This window comes from Capra hircus, chromosome 4, assembly GCF_001704415.2.
Source record: "Capra hircus breed San Clemente chromosome 4, ASM170441v1, whole genome shotgun sequence".
Taxonomy (NCBI): domain Eukaryota; kingdom Metazoa; phylum Chordata; class Mammalia; order Artiodactyla; family Bovidae; genus Capra; species Capra hircus.
Window position 1 is genome coordinate 109,417,974 of NC_030811.1, and position 23,331 is coordinate 109,441,304.

Here is a 23,331-nt window from a genome sequence, read left to right on the forward strand (position 1 = left end):
AATATTCTCCAAAAATAGCCTTCACATTTCATATAAAATCCCAGTGTAGATCATTTGTTTTGTATAAACCAAAGACTAGGCTCACACTATTATGTCAAAGTACCAATGAATGGTAATAGACAAACTGACCCTGAGAAATGTATGGAAAGCAGCTGATTTGGTCAAAGCTTCAGGACCTACTCGCCACATCCCCCAAGGCTACTGCTCTTTGGATTTTCCTGTTCCGGGTCCAAAAACACAGTTATGACTCAAACACACGGCTGATAGGGGTGGAGAGTCATTTTGGAAAACTGATTGGCAGTTTCTAACATTTTAAAATATTTTATTAGAGAGTAATAAACGTTGTTTGCATCCACAAAGCAGCTTTATTCACAGCAGTAGCCCCACACTAGAAATAATACAAATGTCCAGTAAGAGGACATTCACTGTATACTCATACATTGCAAGACTACTCAACATTTACAAGGAACACACCCTAAGACAGCAAGTGAGTGTGTGTGTTAGTCGCTCAGTCGTGTCCGACTCTTTGGGATCCCATGGACTGTGACTCGCCAGGCTCCTCTGTCCGGGTACTGGAGTGGGTTGCCGTTCCCTTCTCTAGGGGATCTTCCCAATCCAGGGATTGAACCTGGATCTCCCACATTGCAGGCAGATCCTTTACCATTTGAGCCACGAGGGAAAGCCCCTACAGTAGCATAAGTGTGTCTTAAAACCAGTAAAGTGAAGTACAAAACAGAACAGATTTTATGAATCTGTTTGCATGAGATTTAGAACAGGGAAATCCAATTTATGCTGATCAGAAGAGCTATTGTCCCTGGCCTCGGGTTGAAGGATGGACTGGGAAAGGGTATAAGAGAATGTTCTGGGGTAATGACAATGTTCTATTTCTGGATTGGAGTGGTGATTACCAAGGTATATATAATTGTCAAAATTGATCCAACTATACACTTAGACATATTATGAGCCCATGAAATGTAAATTAGACCTCTACTGAAATATGTGGTTGAAAGTGTTAGTTGCTCAGATTGAAGCCTGCCAGGCTCCTTTGTCCACGGAATTCTCCAGGCAAGAATAGAGTGGGTTGCTATTCCCTCCTCCAAGGGATCTTCCCTACCCAGGGATTGAACCTGGGACTCCTCACTGCAGGGAGATTCTTTACCATCTGAGCCGCCAGGGAAGCCCATATCTATGTCTAAAGGTAAATAGATACGCATATGCTTACATTTCTAATCTAATTAAAGGATCTAATGTAATAAGCCCCGCTTCCTTGGGCCCTAGGAGTTTCACACTTTCTACCCGCCAAAGACACGGACTTTGTGCTTTCAAAGTGTGGATTCAGGCCTCTGCGTGATGCTGCAAGTTGGAACCTTGTGCAATCACACCCAGGTCATTTCCCTCAAGCCTGTCGACTTCCCATCTCTGACACAATGCTTCATCTGGGTCATCCCGAAGAGCCACGGGAGAAAGTTTGCGGCCAGGTTCAGCTTGGCGGGGAATTCCTCTCCCCCGCACACACTTTCCAGCGCAGGGAGGCGGCAGGGTCACAGAGCTCACGGGGCATGAATCAGCCTCCCCTCCAGGCTCCACGAAGGCGCGCTCCGCCCTGTCCCGTCTCTGAGGGCCGCTAACCCTACAAAAGCAGCGGCACCCACCGCGCTGGAATCCAGACCGCTTGGAGGTTGGACGCTGTGCACCCTCCTCCCCTCCTCTCGCCGGCACCGTCTGAATCCGGACACCATGGACTCGGTTCGCTCCCTCTGGCTGATGCTTCTGTCGCTGCTCCTCGTGGGAACTGCGCTGGGTGATGCCCCGCAGGCGCCGCCAGGTACCCCACCAACCCGCGCTCAGGGGACCCCTTTTCGCCCTGGCCAGGCGGCAGGGGTTCCGCGGACCCCTGCACCGACTCTCTGCGCCCTCCTTCCCCCTAATTCCTGTCGTGCACCGCAAGTTTACACTTTCTGTCTCCGTAAGGCCCTTCTGCTGGGCTGGGAAGCTGCTGGGACAAACTCCCCACCCCCACCACCCCGGGGGAAGCCCTCCCTCCACCGAGATGCGGCTGACCTCCTCCTCTGCCTCTGGTTCTCCTACCCCTCCTGTAGGAAATAACGCGGAGATCTGCCTCCTGCCCCTGGACGACGGGCCCTGCCGGGCACGGATCCCCAGTTACTACTACGACAGGTACACGCAGAGCTGCCGCGAATTCATGTACGGAGGCTGCGAGGGCAATGCCAACAATTTTGAAACTTTGGAGGCCTGCAACGAAGCATGCTGGAAGATTGAGAGTAAGTGCTCGCTCCCACTCCCAGAACTCCAGTACTGCGGCAGAGAAGGGCTCAGTGGGAAATGAGCTTATTTTTCACATCCCATTTTCTATAGTAAGTTTCATCCTTGATTTTCTCCGATACTAAGTTAGGCTTATTGCTTTTCAGTTGACTAAAAGTGATCATGAAACTTCCAACGACAAACATTTCCTGTCCCTTAACTGGCATTTATCATAATTCAGTGTGTGTGCAGACTCCGGAAAGATTTCACCTAAGGCATAAGGATGCAAGAGTGTCATGTATTAGGTGCAACATAAGTGCCTGTCTGTATTTATCATTAGTTCTAAACCTATGGTTTTTATGCCTCCTTGAGAGGGCATTTTCCTCTTGTCCACTGTGTAGCGATCTGAAATACTTTCAGTGGATTTTGTTATTAACGTCTGAATTTAGCTAATTATAACCTTATTTTTGTCCCTTGATACCCAAAGAGATCTTGGGTTGGTATAGAGATATAAAAAATAGAGAGATTCACAATGCTGTTTGCAATTTTATTTTAATTATGTTTACTGTCTCTGTGAAGGCCTGTAATAGAACACGGGGCTCAGCTGTTAAAGGAACTGAGCCAGGGAAAAATGTGTACTCCTATGAATAAGTTTGATTAATTTCATACATTGAAACAATCAGAACACTCTGAGAGAAGAATCTTTCCAGTAAGCATGAAAAATTTATCATAGCTGAATCAGGTCTGGAGACACTGTTAAAAAAATCAAAAGCTGAATAGAGTTGTCTCTCAGTGTCTGTGGTGACTGGTTCCAAGACCCCAACTCTCTGATGCCAAAATCCACAGCATTTGCATATAACCTGTGCATACTCTCCCTTATACTTTAATTTATCTTTAGATTCCCTACCAGCAGAGGACAAATTCAAGCTTTGTTTTTTTGTGTGTTTTTTTTATTTTAATGAACTTTCAGGAATTATTTTTTCCTGAATATTTTCTCTCTGGGTTGGTTGCATCTGCGGAATGCTGGACCCAAGGATACAAAATCTTGTTGTTGCTGGACTAATGGGCAATCTTTTGGGCGTTTACTAGCCCAGCACTAAATATCATGCCTCCCTCCCCCATCACCACTCTACCCCTGGCCACCACCAGTGGCTTCTGAAAATACAGTTAAGTTTTAAAGGAAGAGTAAGAAGGCTGATTTTTGACTAACATTGTTTCATGCCCTCGTTTTCCTAGAAGTTCCCAAAATTTGCCGGTTAAAAGTGAATAAGAAGGAGTGTGGGGAGCTCAGAGAACAGTATTTCTTCAATCTAAGTTCTATGACCTGTGAAAAGTTCATATCTGGCGGGTGTCACAGCAATGAGAACCGGTTCCCAGATAAAGCTTCGTGTATGGACTTCTGTGCACCAAAGAGAGGTAAATACTCTCTTTGTGGTGTCTGTACTTCATTTCTTTATTTAGACTTTAGGGTGAAAACATTAATAATTGATATGAAATTAAGCTGGTTTGCATGAATTTGTGAGAGTGCGAGCTAGAAGTTTAATAACTTGCCAAGTTCTCAGGGCTGGAAAGTGACGAAGCTCTGATTCAAGCTTTTACTTCCTCTTCCGCATTGTTTCTTTAGAACTATTTATCATCTATTTAACTTGCACATAAAAAAAAAAAAAACTACAGTGTTCATTGATGAATCACATGTATGAAATCAGGTATATATATGAGATAGTGTGAGACAGAGAGAGACTTAAGCTGGTGAAACCTGAAGTTTTCTAAACTTTTTCATTAGATTTCTGTGTTCTTTAGTAATTACATATTGTAGCACAAATTGATCTCTCCTCCCCATGTTTTACCTACATAGCCCATGCAATCCCTAAAATGATGGGTTACTTGGGTAGTGGGCAGTGTTTGTAGAGACAGTCCAGGCATTTTCCGTAGGCACAGCAGAGACATGTACACATAGATAAGTTCAACAAACAAGGAAAATTTGCTTCGGCGGTCTCTGATAAACCTCTGTAGCTATACTGTGTTGAGTATGCAAAATCTTGAATTAATGAGGAGTTGCTTGTTGCTGGTGTTCTCTTAAATTGTTTACGTAAATGTAAGTGTTCCAGTGGCTACCTGGGAATTAGATATATGTATTCTTGATTAATAATGGAAGGAGAGCTGATAGAAACATTGAAATTAAAACTACCAACACAAAAGAGTGTGCCAAAGCATGTCACATATTTCTCTTGAAACATAGCTCATTTTTACCTGACCATACATGATTTGGGGGTTTAATTTCTTTACACATTCAAATGATACAAGGATATAGCTTGAAATTCTATCTACTCCATAAGAATTTATAATGAACAAACTATGTGATTGAAATGTAAGGCACACTTTTTAAATGGCTTAGTATAACATTTTGGATTCAGCAAGAAGCTTCTATGGGATTAGATGTTTTTTCACTTACTTCAGTAATCAGCACAGCTTATTATTTCCAGTATTACTGCATTTCTAATTTTCTTTTCTTTTCCATTAAGCTCCAGCATTTTGCTACAGCCCAAAAGATGAGGGGCTGTGTTCTGCTAATGTCACTCGCTATTATTTTAACCCAAGACACAAAGCCTGTGAGGCCTTCACCTATACTGGCTGTGGAGGGAATGACAATAATTTTGTCAACTTGAAGGACTGCAAACGTACCTGTGTAAAAGGTAACGTTTTGGGTTTTTTTCTTATTCAGTTTTTAAACTAACTTTATACATAATTCATAAACAAAATTATTTTATGTACCATTTTACTAATAGCATATAGTCATTTCTAGACTACTTCTACGTACATAGCACTTCAGTACTGATCAGTTTTGTCTAAATGCTTACACAGGCTAACTACATAGGCAGTAGCTGTGTCCTGATATTTTAAAGGTAGAATGTTATTAACTTAGTGGATAGTGAGTAAACCTGACTTTATACTCGTTAAAAGTAAGACGAGGTGGGTTTGTAAGCATGTCAGAAACGGTGATTTACAATGAGTCTACACACTGGGGACATATGATGTTTATTTTTATTTTGTTGATCTTAGCCTTGAAGAAGGAAAAGAACAAGAAGATGCCAAGACTTCTCTTTGCCAATAGAAGACTGAAAATTAAGAAGCAGTTTTAACCAGCTTCTTCTTTTTTTTTTCTGGATGTCATCTTGTGAATGTCCTTATGGTTATATCTGAAGGACAACATGGTAACACAGGCAAGCCAACCATTAGTGATTTATCCACCGGTTCTTTCATGTTACATTTTTTATTTGTGTATTTTTTAATACATAAGTAGCTGCTATTCAAATGTGAATCTATTGTTTTAAATATGCTATTCAACTACTTGTTTATGAGGTTAAATTCTTGCTGTGCATAAGATATAAAAGCAAATATGACTCACTCAGTTCTTGGGGTTGCTCTCCCTGATTACAGAAGATGATTGTGACTGAAAAACATGAGACAATATAATCATATTTTTTAACATATAGGATCATAAAAAGGACCAGCAAATATATTTAATTTTGTATTTAAAAATTAGATTATAGTTTAGGCCCAAGGAGACAAATTTGAAGATTTACCAATACTTCAAAAAATGTTACAAATGCTATTATGTAGATCCTGCTAACTTACTTCAATTTCTGTTGTGTCATTTAAAAGATAATAAAGTAACGTTTTTGACTGAATTAAAAAGCTGGTACATTAATTATATCAGAAATGTTCTCCTCGGAGGGGGAAAATTCTCTCTGTTCATCTATCCATCCATCCCCACTCAGCATATGTTGTTAAAATTTTTGTACTGTATTTATATTATATCAGAGACAATGCAGACGTTTAATAATTTAAATTTCACTAATAAAATATTGCTGATAAATATGAGCATTTCATTTAAACAGTTTTTTTCTTTCTCTGTAACAACAAGATCTTCTTTTAAATTCCTACATTTTCTTGGCAAGAGTAATATTTAAAAGTATGCCCCTGATCTGGCAAAAGTATAAGTACGTTTGTGCTTTTCTTGAACAATCTTTCTTTTAAAAATGTATCCCAAAGGTATGACAACAACAATAAAAAAATGAAAATGCTACATGCTGTGGTTGATGGATTATTTGGAATAAAACCGAAAACTGGAAACAAATGAGACACTTATCATTAGGGGGTTGGTTGAAGAAATTATGAATGAAAAGTGAGCAAATTATTTATATGTGAATATCATCTGATCCTCAGAATACATTTAATAAAACAGGGTCTAGAACAATGTGACCAAATACACATTCACAAATAATAGAAGATGCAAAGATATTATATTAAAAATGGTTACCTATAAGATGAAGGAAGATGTGAATGTACCTTACTATATAGTTTTGATCTTGGACCATGTAAATTTTTGTGTCATTTAAAACCAAAATTAAATTTAAAAAATAGAAAGCATTTTTCTAAGATTGGAAGCCAACCAAAACAATTGAACCTAAATAAATATTGAATAATGGCATAAGTGTGAAAAGGGTATATGACTATTCTCAGTGACTTTCAAAACTAGTAATTGGACTATGTATCTTTTGGAAAATATAATCCAAGAGTCAAATAAATTCTGAAAATGCATTTTGTAGTGTTATTTTGAACCTATTATATATAGAATATTATATATTCTATAAAAATGTGTCTCCCACCCTTTCATTGCAAAGTCTTTGGATCAATGACAATCCAGCAGTAGTAGGTACAGCTACTGTCCAGATTATAGTCAGTAAAAGAAACCAGAGGTCTTGAGAATAATCGCTGAGTGTAGGTCTGAGACAAGAAATCTGAAAGATGAACCTGGGCCATTTCATTAAATAAAGTAAGGAAACTATGAAAGCCTAATGAGTCCTATCACAAGAATAGGAGAGTACCATTAGGGAATGAGGCAATATGAGCGTCGAAACAAATATTGACCACAATATGGGTAAGTATATAAATATGAATATAACATGATTAATCGTCACACACACACACACACACACACACACACACACACACACGCACCTCCTTGGTGACTCTTGAAGCTTGCTAGAGCACTATCTCACTACTTTGAAAACTAATGAATTAAGAGAAATAATAAAGGACTTATTCTTTTTTATTTAGTCTTAAAAACTAAATAGTGTATGAGAGAAAGTTACTCACAGAGGAATCCCACCTAATACACGCAATAAAATGTTAGAAGATACCCCTGGTGAGAGTGTGCATCTGGGTAATGATTATCCGTGCATGCTGAAACCAGGGCATGGAAGATTGATGGAGAACAGTTCCATGGAGCAATGAGACTAATGGATAATTTTAACCTTACTAAAAGTGTGCCAACACACATCATTCACTTCTGGATATGAGGTAACAAGAAATGGACACCCCATCCAATGAAGTGATCTTGCAGACAGAAGGAGAGAAAAAAATAAGCCTAAAGTTAAGCCAGTCTCTAGATCATTGTAGACCTATCACTGTACTGCCAGATTATAAGGCACACTTGGGGATAAAGGAGCAAGTTCTAAGGGCCCAGGGAAAGTCAACCAGCCAAATCCATAATACTGGACACCCTACAAGACAAACATCCTAGTTTCTCCAACAAACCAAAGACATTTTTAAGAGGAGGAAAAAGAGGAGGAGGCTTTTATAGAGTATGAGAGGTAACAACAACAAAAAGCTTGTCATTAAAAGTTTTCAGTTGAGTAAGGCCTATATTTAGGACTTTTTTGGTGGTTTCTGAGAATGATTACAACAGAAGGATCTTGTCTGTGTTCTGGAATTGTTGACTGAGTGATACAGAGTCTTTGTGGCGGACTTGGGGAGTTCCAAGCACTACAGGGAAAACTTGATTTGCTATTCGTCACCTTTAACCCAGGTTCATGGACGTGACCTGGCTTACAGCTGCAGTTGTCTATTCAGCAAGGGTCAAAAGTGGACTTTTATACAACTGTTCTAATACTCCAAACCTCTGCAATTTTAATTCAATGAAGTAACAAATAAAGCTGTTGTAGGGCGTTCTGCAGTCGAAGGGAAATTCCTTCTTGCCACAATCAGCTTGAAGACAAGTCACTACTGTGGTTTCACCAGACAGACTGATTAAAAGAAATGTCCCAGTCTGTGACATGAAAAAGGAATGGGCTAGCTTTTAATATCACATTCACTTACTGAAAAAAGTTATTATGGACTACCACCCGTGTATACATATTGTACACGTTCACTTATAGAAACTGCACCTGGAGCCTTCCAGAGGATTGAATCACAGTACCTCCAAAGTGTTAGTCACTCAGTTGTGTCCAACTCTTTGTGACCCCATGGACTGTAGCCCGCCAGGCTCCTCTGTCCACCGATTGGGACATAGGTAGCCATTCCCTGTTCCAGGAGATCTTTCTGACCCAGGGATAAAAACTGGATCTCTTGGATTTTAGGCAGATTCTTTACCTACAATCTGCACCACCAGGGAAGTCCCAGTATCTCCAAGTGTACATGCTATTTCTGCCAAAAGTCTTGTAGACAGTTAGGCAATGATGTTTTTCAGTGAGGGACTGTCCTTTGGCATGGCCTTCCTTATATTGTAACAGTGCTTGTAGAAGCTTGTCTTTACAAGTGTCGTGTTCCTAAAAAATATATATATTGGTTTTTGGATAAAAATACAAAAAAATAGAAAAGTGAAAACTGCAAACTTTAAATATTCTTTGCCTATATATTGTTATAAATGTAGAGATGAAGGCAAGCAAATGTGGAAATCAAAATCATCTAAGGTTATTTCTTCTCCCTTCCCTTCCATATTCAATTGGTTGCCAAGCGTATCTACTCAATCCTGTTCTGTGTTGTGTGTTCTCAATCGAGTCTGACTCTTTGCAGTCCCATGGACTGTAGCCTGCCAGGCTCCTCGGTTCATGGGATTCTCCAGGCAAGAATATTGGAGTGGGTTGCCATTTCCTACTCCAGGGGATCCTCCCAACCCAGTGATTGAACCCATGTCTCCTGTGTCTCCTACATTGGCAGGTGGAGTTTTTACTAGTACCACCAGGGAAGAACATGCCTATTTTAAGCCTCCTTATTCCAGGAAAATTAAAACATTTTCCCAAGTTTCCTCCCTGCCTACGTCTGCTCCATATCCAATCATTCACACCGATGCCCAAGAAATATTTATTAAAAACTCTTATCAGTTTACTCTTCTGCTTAAAACTCTTTTAATGATTTTCTGTTGAATCTTCATGTTACTGTCCAAGCCCCTGTGTGTCATTTAAGACTTCTTACAAGTAGACCATAGTATTCTCTTCCAGATTGATCTACCCCATTCCACCATCATCTGTAACCCACAGTTCAGCTGCGCTAGATTATATTCAGTTTCTAAAGCATGTCATACTGCCCTATTTTTGTATAATATGGTTATCAAATTTTGTGCATTAGAACCATCTGGGCAGCCAGGTACTTACGCAGACTTCTAAGCCCCATGTCCAAGTGTTTTGATTTAGTGGTTTCAGTTGACACTCAAAAGATGTACATTAAAAACACTGACTCCAAATGATTAGGATGAATACTTAAATCACGCATTGAGGAACACTTGGCAAGTTGAATTTTCTTGTTGGCACAGAATTCCTTGACCCCCCTCAAGCAAGTTTAACCATTTGTCCCTTGGGCTTTGCTATGCCTGATACAACTCCCAGACACACTAATACAGTATTTATTTTCCTAGGAGTTTTATTGTTAGAGTGTTTGGGTTTTTCAAGCAAAATTAAGAGGATTTTCTTTCATTTTAAAATATATTATTATACTCATTGTACACTATATAGAAAATAAAAGAAAAATATAAGGAAATATAAGCAATCTAGTATTTCACCATCAAGTGATTAACAATGTTTGTCTCCTTGAGGTGGAAATAACTTAGTCAAGAGGTATGAGCATTTTTACGCTCTTAGTATATACTAACAAATTGCATTACAAAGTTAAATCAATTTATCCCCACCTAAGAATCTAAGAATGCATACAAATGCCCAACAAATGGGTTTAAAATAAACAGGAAAATCAGTTATAATTAAGTGGTATGTAATCGTTATTGGATTATTAGGTATCTAATAACAGACTATTTTGGTCATGATCAGTATTTTGGTCATCCAATTTAAAAAACATGATAGGAGTTTGCCAAATTTGTTTCAGTTGCTTTTTCTGTTTTCAGAAATGAAATGTTGCAAACAGAACTTAAGACTCAAATGCTAACAGTCAACTCACTGGAGAAGTCCCTGATGCTGGGAAAGACTGAGGGCAGCAGGAGAAGAAGGTATCAGAGGATGAGATGGCTGGACGCCATCAATGATGCAATGGACATGAACTTGGGCAAACTCTGGGAGATGGTGAAGCACAGGGAGGCCTCATGTGCTGCAGTCCATGGGGTTACAAAGAGTCGGACATGACTGGACAACTGAACAGCAACAGCAACAGATTATTAGACTAGCTTCCTTGCTGGCTCTGAAGGTAAAGAATCTACCTGAAATGAAGGAGACCCAGGTTCGATCCCTAGGTCAGGAAGATCTCCTGAAGAAGGGAACGGCTACCCACTCCAGTGTTCTTGTCTAAAGAAGCCCATGGACAGAGGAGTCCGGCAGGCTAGAGTTCATGGCATCACAAAGAGTCAGACACAGTTGAAGGACTAACACTTAATCATTATTTTAGTTGGTATTTCCAGGATTATTACTAAATGTTGCACTTAAAATTATTTATTTCCTTTCACTAAAGGTTATATTTTCCTTTAAACTTAGCTTATAATGTTAACATAAAAAAGAACACTGCAAATTCAGTCACTTTTATCCCCTGCATATTTGAGTAACTTATAGGCGACCAAGTCTTACACCCCAGAGGCAAAGAAAGCAATTGTTTTGTTCACAGTATGAATGAGGAAATACAAAGTTTGGCTCAAAAAAAAAAAAAAAGTGCTACTATGTTTATAATTTAAATTTTAATCATGAATTGCTTCAAACGTATAAAAAATTACAGAAAACAGTATAACTGCCCCAATTTAAAAAGCATGATAGGAGTTTGCCAAATTTGTTTCAGTTGCTTTTTCTGTTTTCAGAAATGAAATGTTGCAAACAGAACTTAAGACTCAAATGCTCCTCTGTCATCCTGTCTCTCCCTCACTCTCTTAAAAAGTAACTGATCTCCTAATACTGGAGTATGTGCATATTTTAACACTTGTATTATGAATATATTCACCCACAGCAATATGAAGTACTGCTATACGTGTCTTACAATTATTTATATGGGGTCACATGGTGTGTATCCATTGTCATGATGCATTGCTACCACTAGGTTGTGAAAGTGAAAGTGTCAGTCACTCAGTCATGTCCAACTCTTTGCAACCCCATGCACTGTAGCCCACCAGGCTTCTCTGTCCATGGAATTCTCCAGGCGAGAACACTGGAGTGGGTTGCCATTTCCTCCTCCAGGGGATCTTCTTGACCTGGGCATTGAACCTGCATCTCCTGCACTGCAGGCAGATTCTTACTGTCTGATCCACCAGGAAAGCCCATCATGTTTTAGGTATAGTCTATAAATCCACATTGTTTCATGCAGAACTGCTTCATTTATTCTGACTTTGCAATGTTATCCCAGTACATGAATATAGTACAGTATATTCATTCATTTCCCTATTGGTGGATATTTCCAAATTTTTGCTTTTATAAACAATATAATCACAAATGTTTATATACACATCTCATTGTACACATATGTGGACCTGGAAATGGGGTTGCTAGTTAAAGACATGTCGATATTAATACCATTAAGCAGCAATGTATACAAATTTCTATTTCTTCAAGTTTTTGACAAAACTGAGCAATGTCCAAGTCTTTAATTTGTTGCCATTCATATAACTGAGACATTGTACCTCACTGTTGTTTAATATTATTCTCCTGATTAATGATGATGTTGAAAATCAGTTTTTACTATTTTGTTGGCCATTGTCATTTCCTCTTCTATAAGTTGTCTATTTGTATTCCTTCCACTTTTCCATTTGACTCTGTATTAATGATTTGTGTATTTTTATGTATTCTGGGTAAGAATCCTTTGCTAGTTACATGATTTACAGATATTTTCTTCCAATTTGAGGAAGATGTTATTTTGATTTTCCTCTGCAAGTTGAATTGTGATGCCATATTATTTCATGATGTCATTAAGCAGGGTTCACTTAGCATTTTCTCAACTCCTAAATTGATTATGTGACATCCTTACAAGTAAACAGGGTGTATGGTATTTGTGCCAAAGCCCAGTAGATATTTCCTCAAAACACAGTAACATTTTGAACAAAGCAATAAGAAAAGTTCTATGTACTATAATAATTAATATACAGAATATAAAAAGAAGCAATACTGGAAAAATTATGGGTAAGAGTTTCTCCTAACTAAAAACATATGACTATATATTCAAGAATCTCTACATACTCCAAACAGGATAAATCCAAAGATAAATACCACTGGCCACATCTTAGCCAGACTTCTGAAAATTAAAATCAAATTCATTTACCTAGAAAAAACAGAGATAATATCCCCAAATGAGCATCAAAAAAACTGGTGACTGATACATCAACAGAAACCGTGAAAGTCAGAAAACGACAGACTAACATTTTAAAGTGCTAAGCAAACAAAACCTGCAAACCAGTAATTGTATACCCAGCAAAAATGTCCGTAAAAATCGAAGCATAAATGAAGATGTTTACATATAAACAAGATCCAAGAGAACTTGTCAGCAGATTTGTACTACAGAAACATTAATGGGAATTCTGAAGAAAAATGATCCCAGATGGAAGCATGTAAGTGCAAAATGAAACAAATGAGAGCACTAGAAAATACGTGTGAAAAACTATAAATGAATATTTTGTTTAAAAGTATTGAGTATTATATCTTATGCATTTAAAACATATAGGTTTTAGATACGTGGAATTAATAGCATCAAAGGTAGGAGTGTTGGTTAATGGAATTAAATCCTTTCCAGGTTTTTGTATACTTTGCGGAATATGACAATTTACTAGCTAGAATACATGTAGTAATCTAAGAGAAAGAATAACAAAATATATAGAGCTAAAGAGTAAAGAGAGGAAAAGATAGACTAATTGGAAAAATGGAATATTTAATCCAAAGGAAATCAACAAAAAAGGAAATGAAGAACCTAAAGATGGGACAATTAGAAAACAATGGCAAGATAGTTGACTTAAACCCAACTATATAAGTAACATTATTAAATGTAAATTGGCAAAACACTCCAATTAAAGGAAGAAATGGTCATATTGAATTAAAAAACAAAATTCAAGATCCAACTCAATACTGTTTATAAAATACATGCTTTATATACACATCATAAACATCTGAAATATCTAAAAATAAAAATAGAAAGGTATACCAAATAAACACTAACTATAATAAAATACTTTATTAATCTCAGACAAAGACTTTGAGACAAGGAGAAGTCAAAACAAAAAGGGACTTTCACAGCAATAAAAGGGTCAATTTAATCAATAATAATTATAAATGTCTACATGTTTAATATAAAAGTTAATACATGAAAGAACAATTGAGATAATTAAAAGGAGAAATAGACATATCTATAATTATAGCATATAATTTGATATTTAAATACATTTCCTTCATAAAAGAAAAAGTAGGAAAAATTAATGAAATAGGAAATTTAAACAACAAAATACTATACCTAACACATTCAGAATAAATATCGGTTTTAAGACTATGTGGACTATTTACCAAATAGACTTGCTGATCCATAGGTAAGTCTCAAAATACTCCAAATAACTGAAATCGCATAGAATATATTTCCTGATTACAAAATGAAACTAGACATTTATAACAGAAAGATAGTTGGAAAACCTCTGAGTGGAAATTCAGTTCAGTTCAGTCGTTCAGTCGTGTCCGACTTTTTGTGACCCCATCGACTGCAGCATGCCAGGCTTCCCTGCCCATCGCCAACTCCGAGTTTACTCAAACTTATGTCCATTGAGTCAGTGATGCCATCCAACCAACTCATTCTCTGTTGCCCCCTTCTCTTCCCACCTTCAATCTTTCCCAGCATTGGGGTCTTTTCAAATAAGTCAGTTCTTTGCATCAGGTGGCCAAAATACGAGTTTCAGCTTCAGCATCAGTCCTTCCAATGAATATTCGGGACTGATCTCCTTTAGAATGGATGGGTTGGATTTCCTTGCTGTCCAAGGGACTCTCAAGAGTCTTCTCCAACACCACAGTTCTAAAGCATCAATTCTTTGGTGCTCAGCTTTCTTTATAGTCCAACTCTCACATCCATACATGACTACTGGAAAAAACCATAGCTTTGACTAGACAGACTTTTGTTGGCAAAGTAATATCTCTGCTTTTGAATATGCTATCTAGGTTGGTCATAACTTTTCTTCCAAGGAGTAAGCATCTTTTAATTTCATGGTTGCAGTCACCATCTGCAGTGATTTTGGAGCCCCCCCCCAAAATAAAATCTCTCACTGTTTCCACTGTTTCCCCATCTATTTGCCATGGAGTGATGGGACTGGATGCCATGGTCTTAGTTTTCTGAATGTTGAGCTTTAAGCTAACTTTTTCATGCTCCTCTTTCACTTTCATCAAGAGGCTCTTTAGTTCTTCTTCACTTTCTGCCAAAAGGGTGGTGTCATCTGCATATCTGAGGTTATTGATATTTCTCCCGGCAATCTTGATTCCAGCTTGTGTTTCTTCCAGCCCAGCGTTTCTCATGATGTACTCCGCATATAAGTTAAATAAGCAGGGTGACAACATACTGCCTTGACATACTCCTTTTCCTATTTGGAACTAGTCTGTTGTCCCAGGTCCAGTTCTAACTGTTGCTTCCTGACCTGCATACAGATTTCTCAAGAGGCAGGTTAGGTGGTCTGGTATTCCCATCTCTTTAAGAATTTTTCACATTTAATTTGTAAATTAAACACATACTATTACATAGAAGAATATATTTCAGCTAAATGTAAATAAAAATCTGACATATCAAAAATCAGGATGTGAGTTAAAATAGTGATTAAAGGAAAATTTATAGCTCTGAATTAGTAATAAAAAGGAAGAAATAAGGCTTCCCTGGTGGCTCAGTGTTAACAAAACCACCTGCCAATGCAGGAAACATGGGTTAGATCCTTGATCCATGAAGATCCCACATGCCGTAGAACAAATAATAGTGTGTCACAACTATTGAGCCTGTGCTGTAGAGACCAGGAGCCACAACTACTGAGGCCTGGGCATTCTGGAGCCAAGCCCATGCTCCACAACCAGGGATGTCACTGCAATGAGACACCCGCAGACCACCACTAGACAGTACCCCTTCTCTCTACAACTAGAGAAAACACCACACAGTGATGAAGACCCAGCACAGCCAAAAATAAGCAAATAAGTAAAATTAACTTTTAAAAGAAAGATTTAAAAAGTTCTAATATTCCATTTCAAGAAACCGGAAAACTTAACCATACTAAACACATATTTAAGTACCCCAAAAAGTGTAGAAGTAAGGAAGTAAATAAAATAACAACAATAATGAAAATGTTTAGAAAACTGACACTAACTTCAAGAACATAGTCAAATTTTTTTCTTTGAAAAGATTAATCAAATATTTTGTTAATAGCAAGATTTCAAAGAAAGAAAGAACATAAGTTATTACTATCACCAATAGAAAAGCAGGCAATACTATAAATTATAAAGATGTTAAATATAACATTAATGGATATTATTAACAAATTCATAGCAACAAATTTGGCAACTTAGATGAAACAGGCAAATCCCTTTAAAAATAAAAGTGACAAAATGTGAATAGCTATATAATTTTCGGTGTCTAGAACAAAGTGACAATGAGAAAATCCTTGTTCAAACACTAATTAAGAATTTTAAAATGGTTACAATAAAAGATTAAACCAAGAGCAGAAGCCTTACAAATGCCTGTGACCACATGGGCTGCGTGCCCATTAAGCTGGACCTGTTTCCAAAACTAACATAAAAACAGGAAGACATTCTGAACATTCCCATCTGTCAAAGAAAGTGAAGCCCCAATCCCACTTTAGCACAAAGAAAACTTAAGGCTCAGATGGATACATTGGTCAATTACTCCAAACATTTAAGAAGAAATAATCCCAACTTCCAAAATCTCTTCTAGAAGATAACAAAAAAGAAATAATTCCCATTTTCAAGATAAAAATCATTGGTAAAGTATTGCAAGGAAGAAAAATTATATGTCAAATTCTTCCTTGGGAAAGATGCATAAGACGTGAACAAGCAAGCACAAGGTTAAATCCAGTAATACACAACACATCACGAGCAGCTGACGTATATCCTACTGGTGGTATACAGCAGTTGTAACAAGAAAATCAATCATTGTAATTGATCACATTAGCAAAATAAATGACAACTCACATGATCATTTTAAAAGATGCACAAAAGGCATTTGATAAAATTCAATGTCAATTCATTGCAAAAAGAAACCCAACAAGGTAGGACTAGAAGAGATCCTCCTTCACCTGAAAAAGGGTGCCCACAAAAACCTACAGTTCACATCATAATTAACGTTGAAATCTATGAAATTTAAGCCACATGAAGAGAGGAAGCAAAGCATCAAGGGGAGAGAGTGAAACGGTGGTAGGGCCAATAGATTGGAGTATTTGTTGTTGTTCAGTTGCCAAGTCGCTGACTCTGCTAACCCATGGACTGCAGCACTCCAGGCTTCCTTGCCCTTCACCATCTCCTGGAGTTTGCCCAAGTTCATGTCCATCGAATTGGTGATGTCATCCAAACATCTCATCCTCTGTTGCCCCCTTCTGCTGCCTTCAATCTTTCCCACCATCAGGGTCTTTTCCAATTAGTCAGTACTTCACATCAGATGGCCAAAGTAATTGGCATTTCAGGTTTAGCATCAGTCCTTCCAATGAGTATGCAGGGTTGATTTCCTTTAAGATTGACTGGTTTGATCTCCTTGCTGTCCGATGGACTCTCAAGAGTCTTCTCCAGCACCATAGTTTGAAAGCATCAATTTTTCAGCACTCTGCCCTCTTTGTGATCCAGCTCTGACATCTGTATATGTCTATGGAAAGACCAGTAGTCTTGACTCTATGGATCTTTATCAGCAAAGTGATGTCTTTGCTTTTTAACACACTGTTTGGGTTTGTCAGAGACCGGAGTATATTGCTATTGAAATATATTGCTGATATTTGTTTTCCTCTGTGACTTAGTCTTTTTGCCTGAAACCCCAGAGGATTTTTCTTTAACTTTATAGTCTAATAATTTACTGAGAAATATATAAAAATTGACCAAAATTTAAATATTTTACAGTTGTTTTTCTTCTTGCCAGGCTGCTTACATTATTTATACATGAACATGATTTGCTTTGCCTATTTTAAGCAATTTTTCTTATTTTACTTCAGTATACTGATATATAAGTATATATTTTATATTTTTATCTAGTATTTTCCTTTTGAATAGCTCATGTCTTGGATGTTCTTGGTTTAACAAGAATGAGCATCCTTATGGAGCACTATGAGGGGTTTGAGGGGCTTGGGGAGCTTACCTGAGTTCTTAGTTTAGGAATCCTCTTCTCTGTCGGTGCACAGAATTGCAAAGACTTTATCTGCTGGTGTGTCTTTTACTTCTGTGATTCTTGTACTTTCTATGAGATTCTTGCTTTCCAGCATTTTCTTCCTTTTTCCCATTCACTATTTCTTCCTTATTTCCATTCAAGCCTCCAAAGGATATTTACTTCTTTTAGAGTGCCTCCCTGTCAGCCTGGGCTCCCATGCAGTTCAGTTGCAGTCCATGGGATCGCAGAGTCGGACACAACTGAGCGGCTTCACTTTCATTTTTCCCTTTCGTGCATTGGAGAAGGAAATGGCAACCCACTCCAGTGTTCTTACCTGGAGAATCCCAGGGATGGGGGAGCCTGGTGGGCTGCCGTCTATGGGGTCGCACAGTTGGACACGACTGAAGTGACTTAGCAGCAGCAGCAGCAGCAGGGGGTGCAAGTTCAAACCCTGGCTTGGCAAGATCCCCTGGAGAAGGAAATGACAACCCACTCCAGTATTCTTGCCTGGGAAATCTCACGGACATAGGAGCATGGTGGGCTACCGTCCACGGGGTTGCAAAAGACACGACCTAGCGACTAAAACAGCAACAACACCGCCACTTTAAACTGCGCCTTCCCACGACTGCCACCTTTGGTTCTTCAGTTTCCGTCTTTTCTCCTTCTCAGTCCCCTAATAGTCATGGCATTGATCCACCAGGTCTCAGACTCCAGTTTGGGTAAAACCCTCTTTTCTTTTCTTGGTGTGATATTATCTGTATTTCACTAATTGCAGAAACCCACCACACTCCTCTTTTTTTGGCACAATCTTCATATCCTGTCCTCAGTTACATGTGAACTGAAGTTTGTGTAGTCCCTTTTTCCTAATTTTGCTCTAGATGTGAGTTATGGATGGTTCTTTAATATCTCTATCTTTTATACCTTTTATGGATCCATACATCTTCAGAGGGTATGTGGAGAAATTATTACCTAAGTAACCACTATTATCCTAGGGAAACCTGACATCCCAAACATAGTTTTAAAATGGAAATAATCAAGGTTTAAGAACCATAGATCAATTTTCCTTTTTTAAATCTATCCTGATATTTATGTTCATAACTCTTAATGTGTATAGAATATAAATTACAGTTGACTCTTGGAACAACACACATTTGAACTGCACAGGCCCATTTATATGCAGACTTTTAAAAATAAATATACTACCCATATTTTCATTTTACAGATCTTTGAATTAACTATGTTTGGGGAAAAGTTTCTGTTTGACTAGAGATCACATTATGTGGAATCAAAAGAACTGGGGTTTCAGTTCTGATTCTATCTAACCTTTCTGCTTCCTGCCCTTGGGCTACTCATTTATTAATTCCATTGCTTCTGAGGCAGAGAGAGTAGGACACAGATTTTCGTTTGCACAAAAGCGGGTGCTCCTAATCCCTGAGTTGTTCAAGGGTCAACTCTATATGTTGACACTACCTTCAGAGTCTAAGCACCTTAACCCCACGAATCCATTTATAACTTTATCTTCCTATTATTTGAAGCTAATAGATTCTTCAGTGAAGATGGAAATTTGCAGTGGAGGCCAGCTGTTCCCCTCTGAGACTAAAATGGAGGTTAATCCTATTTTAATTTTATATTTTGCTTTAACAGTTCTTTTGATATTTGATACTGAAGATGTCTGTCTTAACCATCCTCTCCTGAAAGTTTTTCATCTGAATCACAGCACTGTAATTCTCATGACAAATTGATATTCTGCATTGTGTTTTAATCTTTTCAGAAAACTTCTACTTGTAAATTACATTTTGTTTTATATAGAGGTTGTTCAGCTATAATTTTAAACAAGATATTCTCAGTCATTTTTTGTTTCTTGAGCTTATTTGAGCGAGATGAATGATGGTATACCACCAATTTAATTATTACCTGCTAAACAAAACTTCTGTTTTAAATAGTAGTCTACAATCTTAAGCGAGCAACCAAAGCTATTTACAACTTTTTAACAAATATTGCTGTCTATAATAAAATGTTATGTTATAAATCAAACTTTTATATGCAAATGTCACTTCTTGTAACTAATAATCAAGGCTAGCCTTATCTCAAGATTATGAGTTATGCTTCAAGGAGGCAATTACCTTTAAAATCAGGATATTTCTGAATTAGTCATTGGTTTAAACATTTAACTACTAAAGACCAGTATTTGCCCTTCTTAGAAAATAGACAAATGGTTATTTCTTGACTTTCTTTTTTAAAGATTTATATTAATTTTTATAATAATATCACAGCATTTCATTCTTCTTTTTCTTCACTATATTGATACATTTATTTTCCAGGTTAATTTCAAAATCTGTTTTTCAAGCTAAAAATACTCCCATCCCATTAGTTGGGTTTGCATAGTATCTACACTTTCATTTGTGATAGAACCGTCATCTGTAACACAAGAAATCTGTCAGTAACACAAAGTAGGCAGTTAGGGCCATGTATATTTTTATCTCCTTTATATTATAAAATCATAGTATGACTTTTTTTTCCAGATACTATTATCAGGACATAGATAGTCCAGTACAAATCTATGAGAATTCTTGCTTCACTTGAGTAATGGGAGCTAGAAGCCTTCCTCACTTACAAATGAGAGTTCTAGGTATCCAACTTTAGAGTCACGGAGAAGCCGCCTCTCTGTCCATGGCCCCTGTTATCCTTTTATAAAATAGGATGTGCTCTCAGCAATCATCTGCAACTCCACCTGGCTTCTCTGGGCTTTAATGTGGCTTTCTCAGCCACTTGTCCAAATCAACCCGCCCTACAAAGGAATGTAGGCTCAGATTGCCTCTGTATCCTGTTGCCTCATGTTGAAGTCAGGGATACGCCTCTCTGAGGCACATCCAGGCCTTATGGGCTCACTCACAGCCACCTTCTCCTGAGGTATTGTCTGGAGATGCTGAGTCTGAAACGAATAAGATATGTTACAGTGGGGATGTCTGTAATCCCTGTGCCAATAATTCCCCAGGATTCCATGCTCTATTTCTTAAGCCCTATGGAAATAAAAGGCTGACAAAACCCTCTCTTCCTATAATGGAGTTAGGTTAGACAGTCTCAGGATAGCTATGATAAAAGCATGTCTCTCCTTCCTCTCTGGGGATGACAACCCTAAATACCTATGCACTTACTTCAAAGGAGTATTTACCTTTACTCTCTTAAAGATGAAGAAAGGGGCGAGACACATAAGGACCTCCCTGGTAGGGTATTATATCAGAATAACAAAAATCACTCCTCGGTGCTTTATTATTTATATTTAAAGTTTATTTTTCATGTTTTTTTTTTAAGTTTTGTTTTTTTGTGTGTGTAAGCAGAGCATCTTATAATTTCTACATTTAAACTGGTAATTACTGTTAAATAGAAAAGATATGATTTTGGCCTAGTTATTTTTTCTTTTTTAAAAAATGTATGGCCTAGTTATTTTCTGATTAATCAAACAAGAAAACTTACTATCTATTTCAGTTGATTTTTAAGCTGTTCTACAGAGATTCACAAAATTTGCAATAATAATTGTATCTACTTGTTACTAATATCTAAACTCCTTGTTTTTCTTGCCTTGTTGCATTAGCTGAAATCTCCAGAAACAATGATACATAATAGTAAGTAAATATATTTGGTTATTTCTGATCTTTGTCAACATACCCTTTGTGTCTTATAGTTAACTATACATTGATTACAAGTTTGAATCAATATTATTTATCAGATTGATGAAACATAATCATCTTCCTAATTTACTATAAGATTTTTCTTAATGTGAAGAGATCATGGATCAAGTTAGACAGATTTTCAGCAAATAAATATGACATTTTATCTCCCTTGGAATTTGATGTTAATAGACATTAATAGATTAATAGATATCTCAACATGAGCTAGCCTATAAATTTTTAAAAATTTTTATTGCAAGATATTTGCTTTACAGTATTGCTGGTTTCTGCCATACCTCAGCATGAATCGGCTGCATACATACATACATCTCCCTCCCATCTCCCACCCCAACCCCCCCTCTAGGTTGTCACAGAGCACTGGGTTGCCCTCCCCGTGTCGCACAGCGAATCCCCACTGGCTCTCTATGTTACATATGGTAATGTAGATGTTTCCATGCTGCTCTCTCAATTCACCCCACTCTCCCTCCCACACTGTGTCCACAAGTCTGCTCTCTATGTCTGCGTCTCCACTGCTACCCTGCTAATAGGCTCATCACTATTATCTTTCTAGATTCCATAACATGCGTTAATATATGATATCTGTTTTAGGCTCCAGGTTCACCCACCTCATTAGAATGTATTCTTTTTTAAAGCTGAGTAACATTCCACTGTGTATATGTACCACAATTTCTGTATCCATTCATCTGTCGATGGACATCTAGGCTGCTTCCATGTCTTAGCTGTTGTAGAAAGTGCTGCAACAAACACCGGGGGACTTGTGTCTCTTTCAGGTATGGTTTTCTCAGGGTATATGTCCAGTAGTTGGATTGCTGGATCATAGGGTATTTCTATGCTTAGTTTTTCAAGGAATCTCCATACGGCTTTCTATACTGGTTGTAGTCTATAAATTCTTAAAATGAGCCATATATAAACATTAAAACTTTAATAAAGCTCTGAATTCAATTTGATCATTTTAAAGGAATTTTATCTAAAATCTGTAGTTTTTCCCTTTCTAATGCTCCCTCAAATTTTGGTATTAGTATTCTGTTGAACAATAAAAAAAAAAGTGTTGTAAAATATTCTTTCTCTATGCTCTGGGATTTTATAATATTATAAGATTTATTTATTTGTGTTTAAGATGGATTTAATAACTCACGTATTAAACTGTCTAAACCTAGCACTCTTAATGGAAATTCTTTGTCAACCTTTTCCATTTGATTTATAACTTTTGATTTATTCAGGCTTTTTATATCTTCCTGGGTTGATTTTAGCAATCAATCTTTTCCTTTAAAGTAATTTGATGGAAGCTTAAAAATTTTAGCAATAAAATTTACATCAAATTTTTAAAGACAAAATTTTCATTAATTTTTTCCTTGTTTACAGCTTCACTAGACTTTTACATAAACAAATATTAAATTAAACATGATTCTGCCATTTGTATGTATTCTAATAATTTTTGCTTTTATCTTTATTAATTCCACCATATCTTTTAATAAATGTGTAAAGTTTCTTTTCTTACTTGAAATTTTTTACATTAAAGATTTTAAATACAGTAAGAAATGAATTATAAAAGTAGACATCTGTGGTTAAATTCAAATAAATTTGTGCAAAAAAAAAAAAGAAACAGTAACACTAGTTTTAGGGGAGGAGGTTAAAATATGATAGAACTAAACTGAAAGATTATGTTTAAGTGAAAAGTAAATTGATTAGAATGTAAGTAGTCCAAGAACATAAATGTATTTACTGATATGTGATTTAGGTTAAAGAGAAAAGATAAAATTAGAAACATAATCATTTCAAATAAGGACAAGAAAGGGGCAAAAGAGAGTCAAAGAGT

General features: G+C 37.1%; 1 protein-coding gene across 1 annotated transcript; it reads left to right on the top strand.

Annotated features, from left to right (window-relative positions):
* Positions 1,432–6,347, top strand: TFPI2 (tissue factor pathway inhibitor 2). Its single transcript, XM_018047420.1, has 5 exons — positions 1,432–1,825; positions 2,100–2,282; positions 3,499–3,678; positions 4,785–4,955; positions 5,323–6,347. Exons 1-5 carry the CDS (start codon positions 1,738–1,740, stop codon positions 5,400–5,402), a joined length of 702 nt encoding a protein of 233 aa, XP_017902909.1. The 5' UTR covers positions 1,432–1,737; the 3' UTR covers positions 5,403–6,347.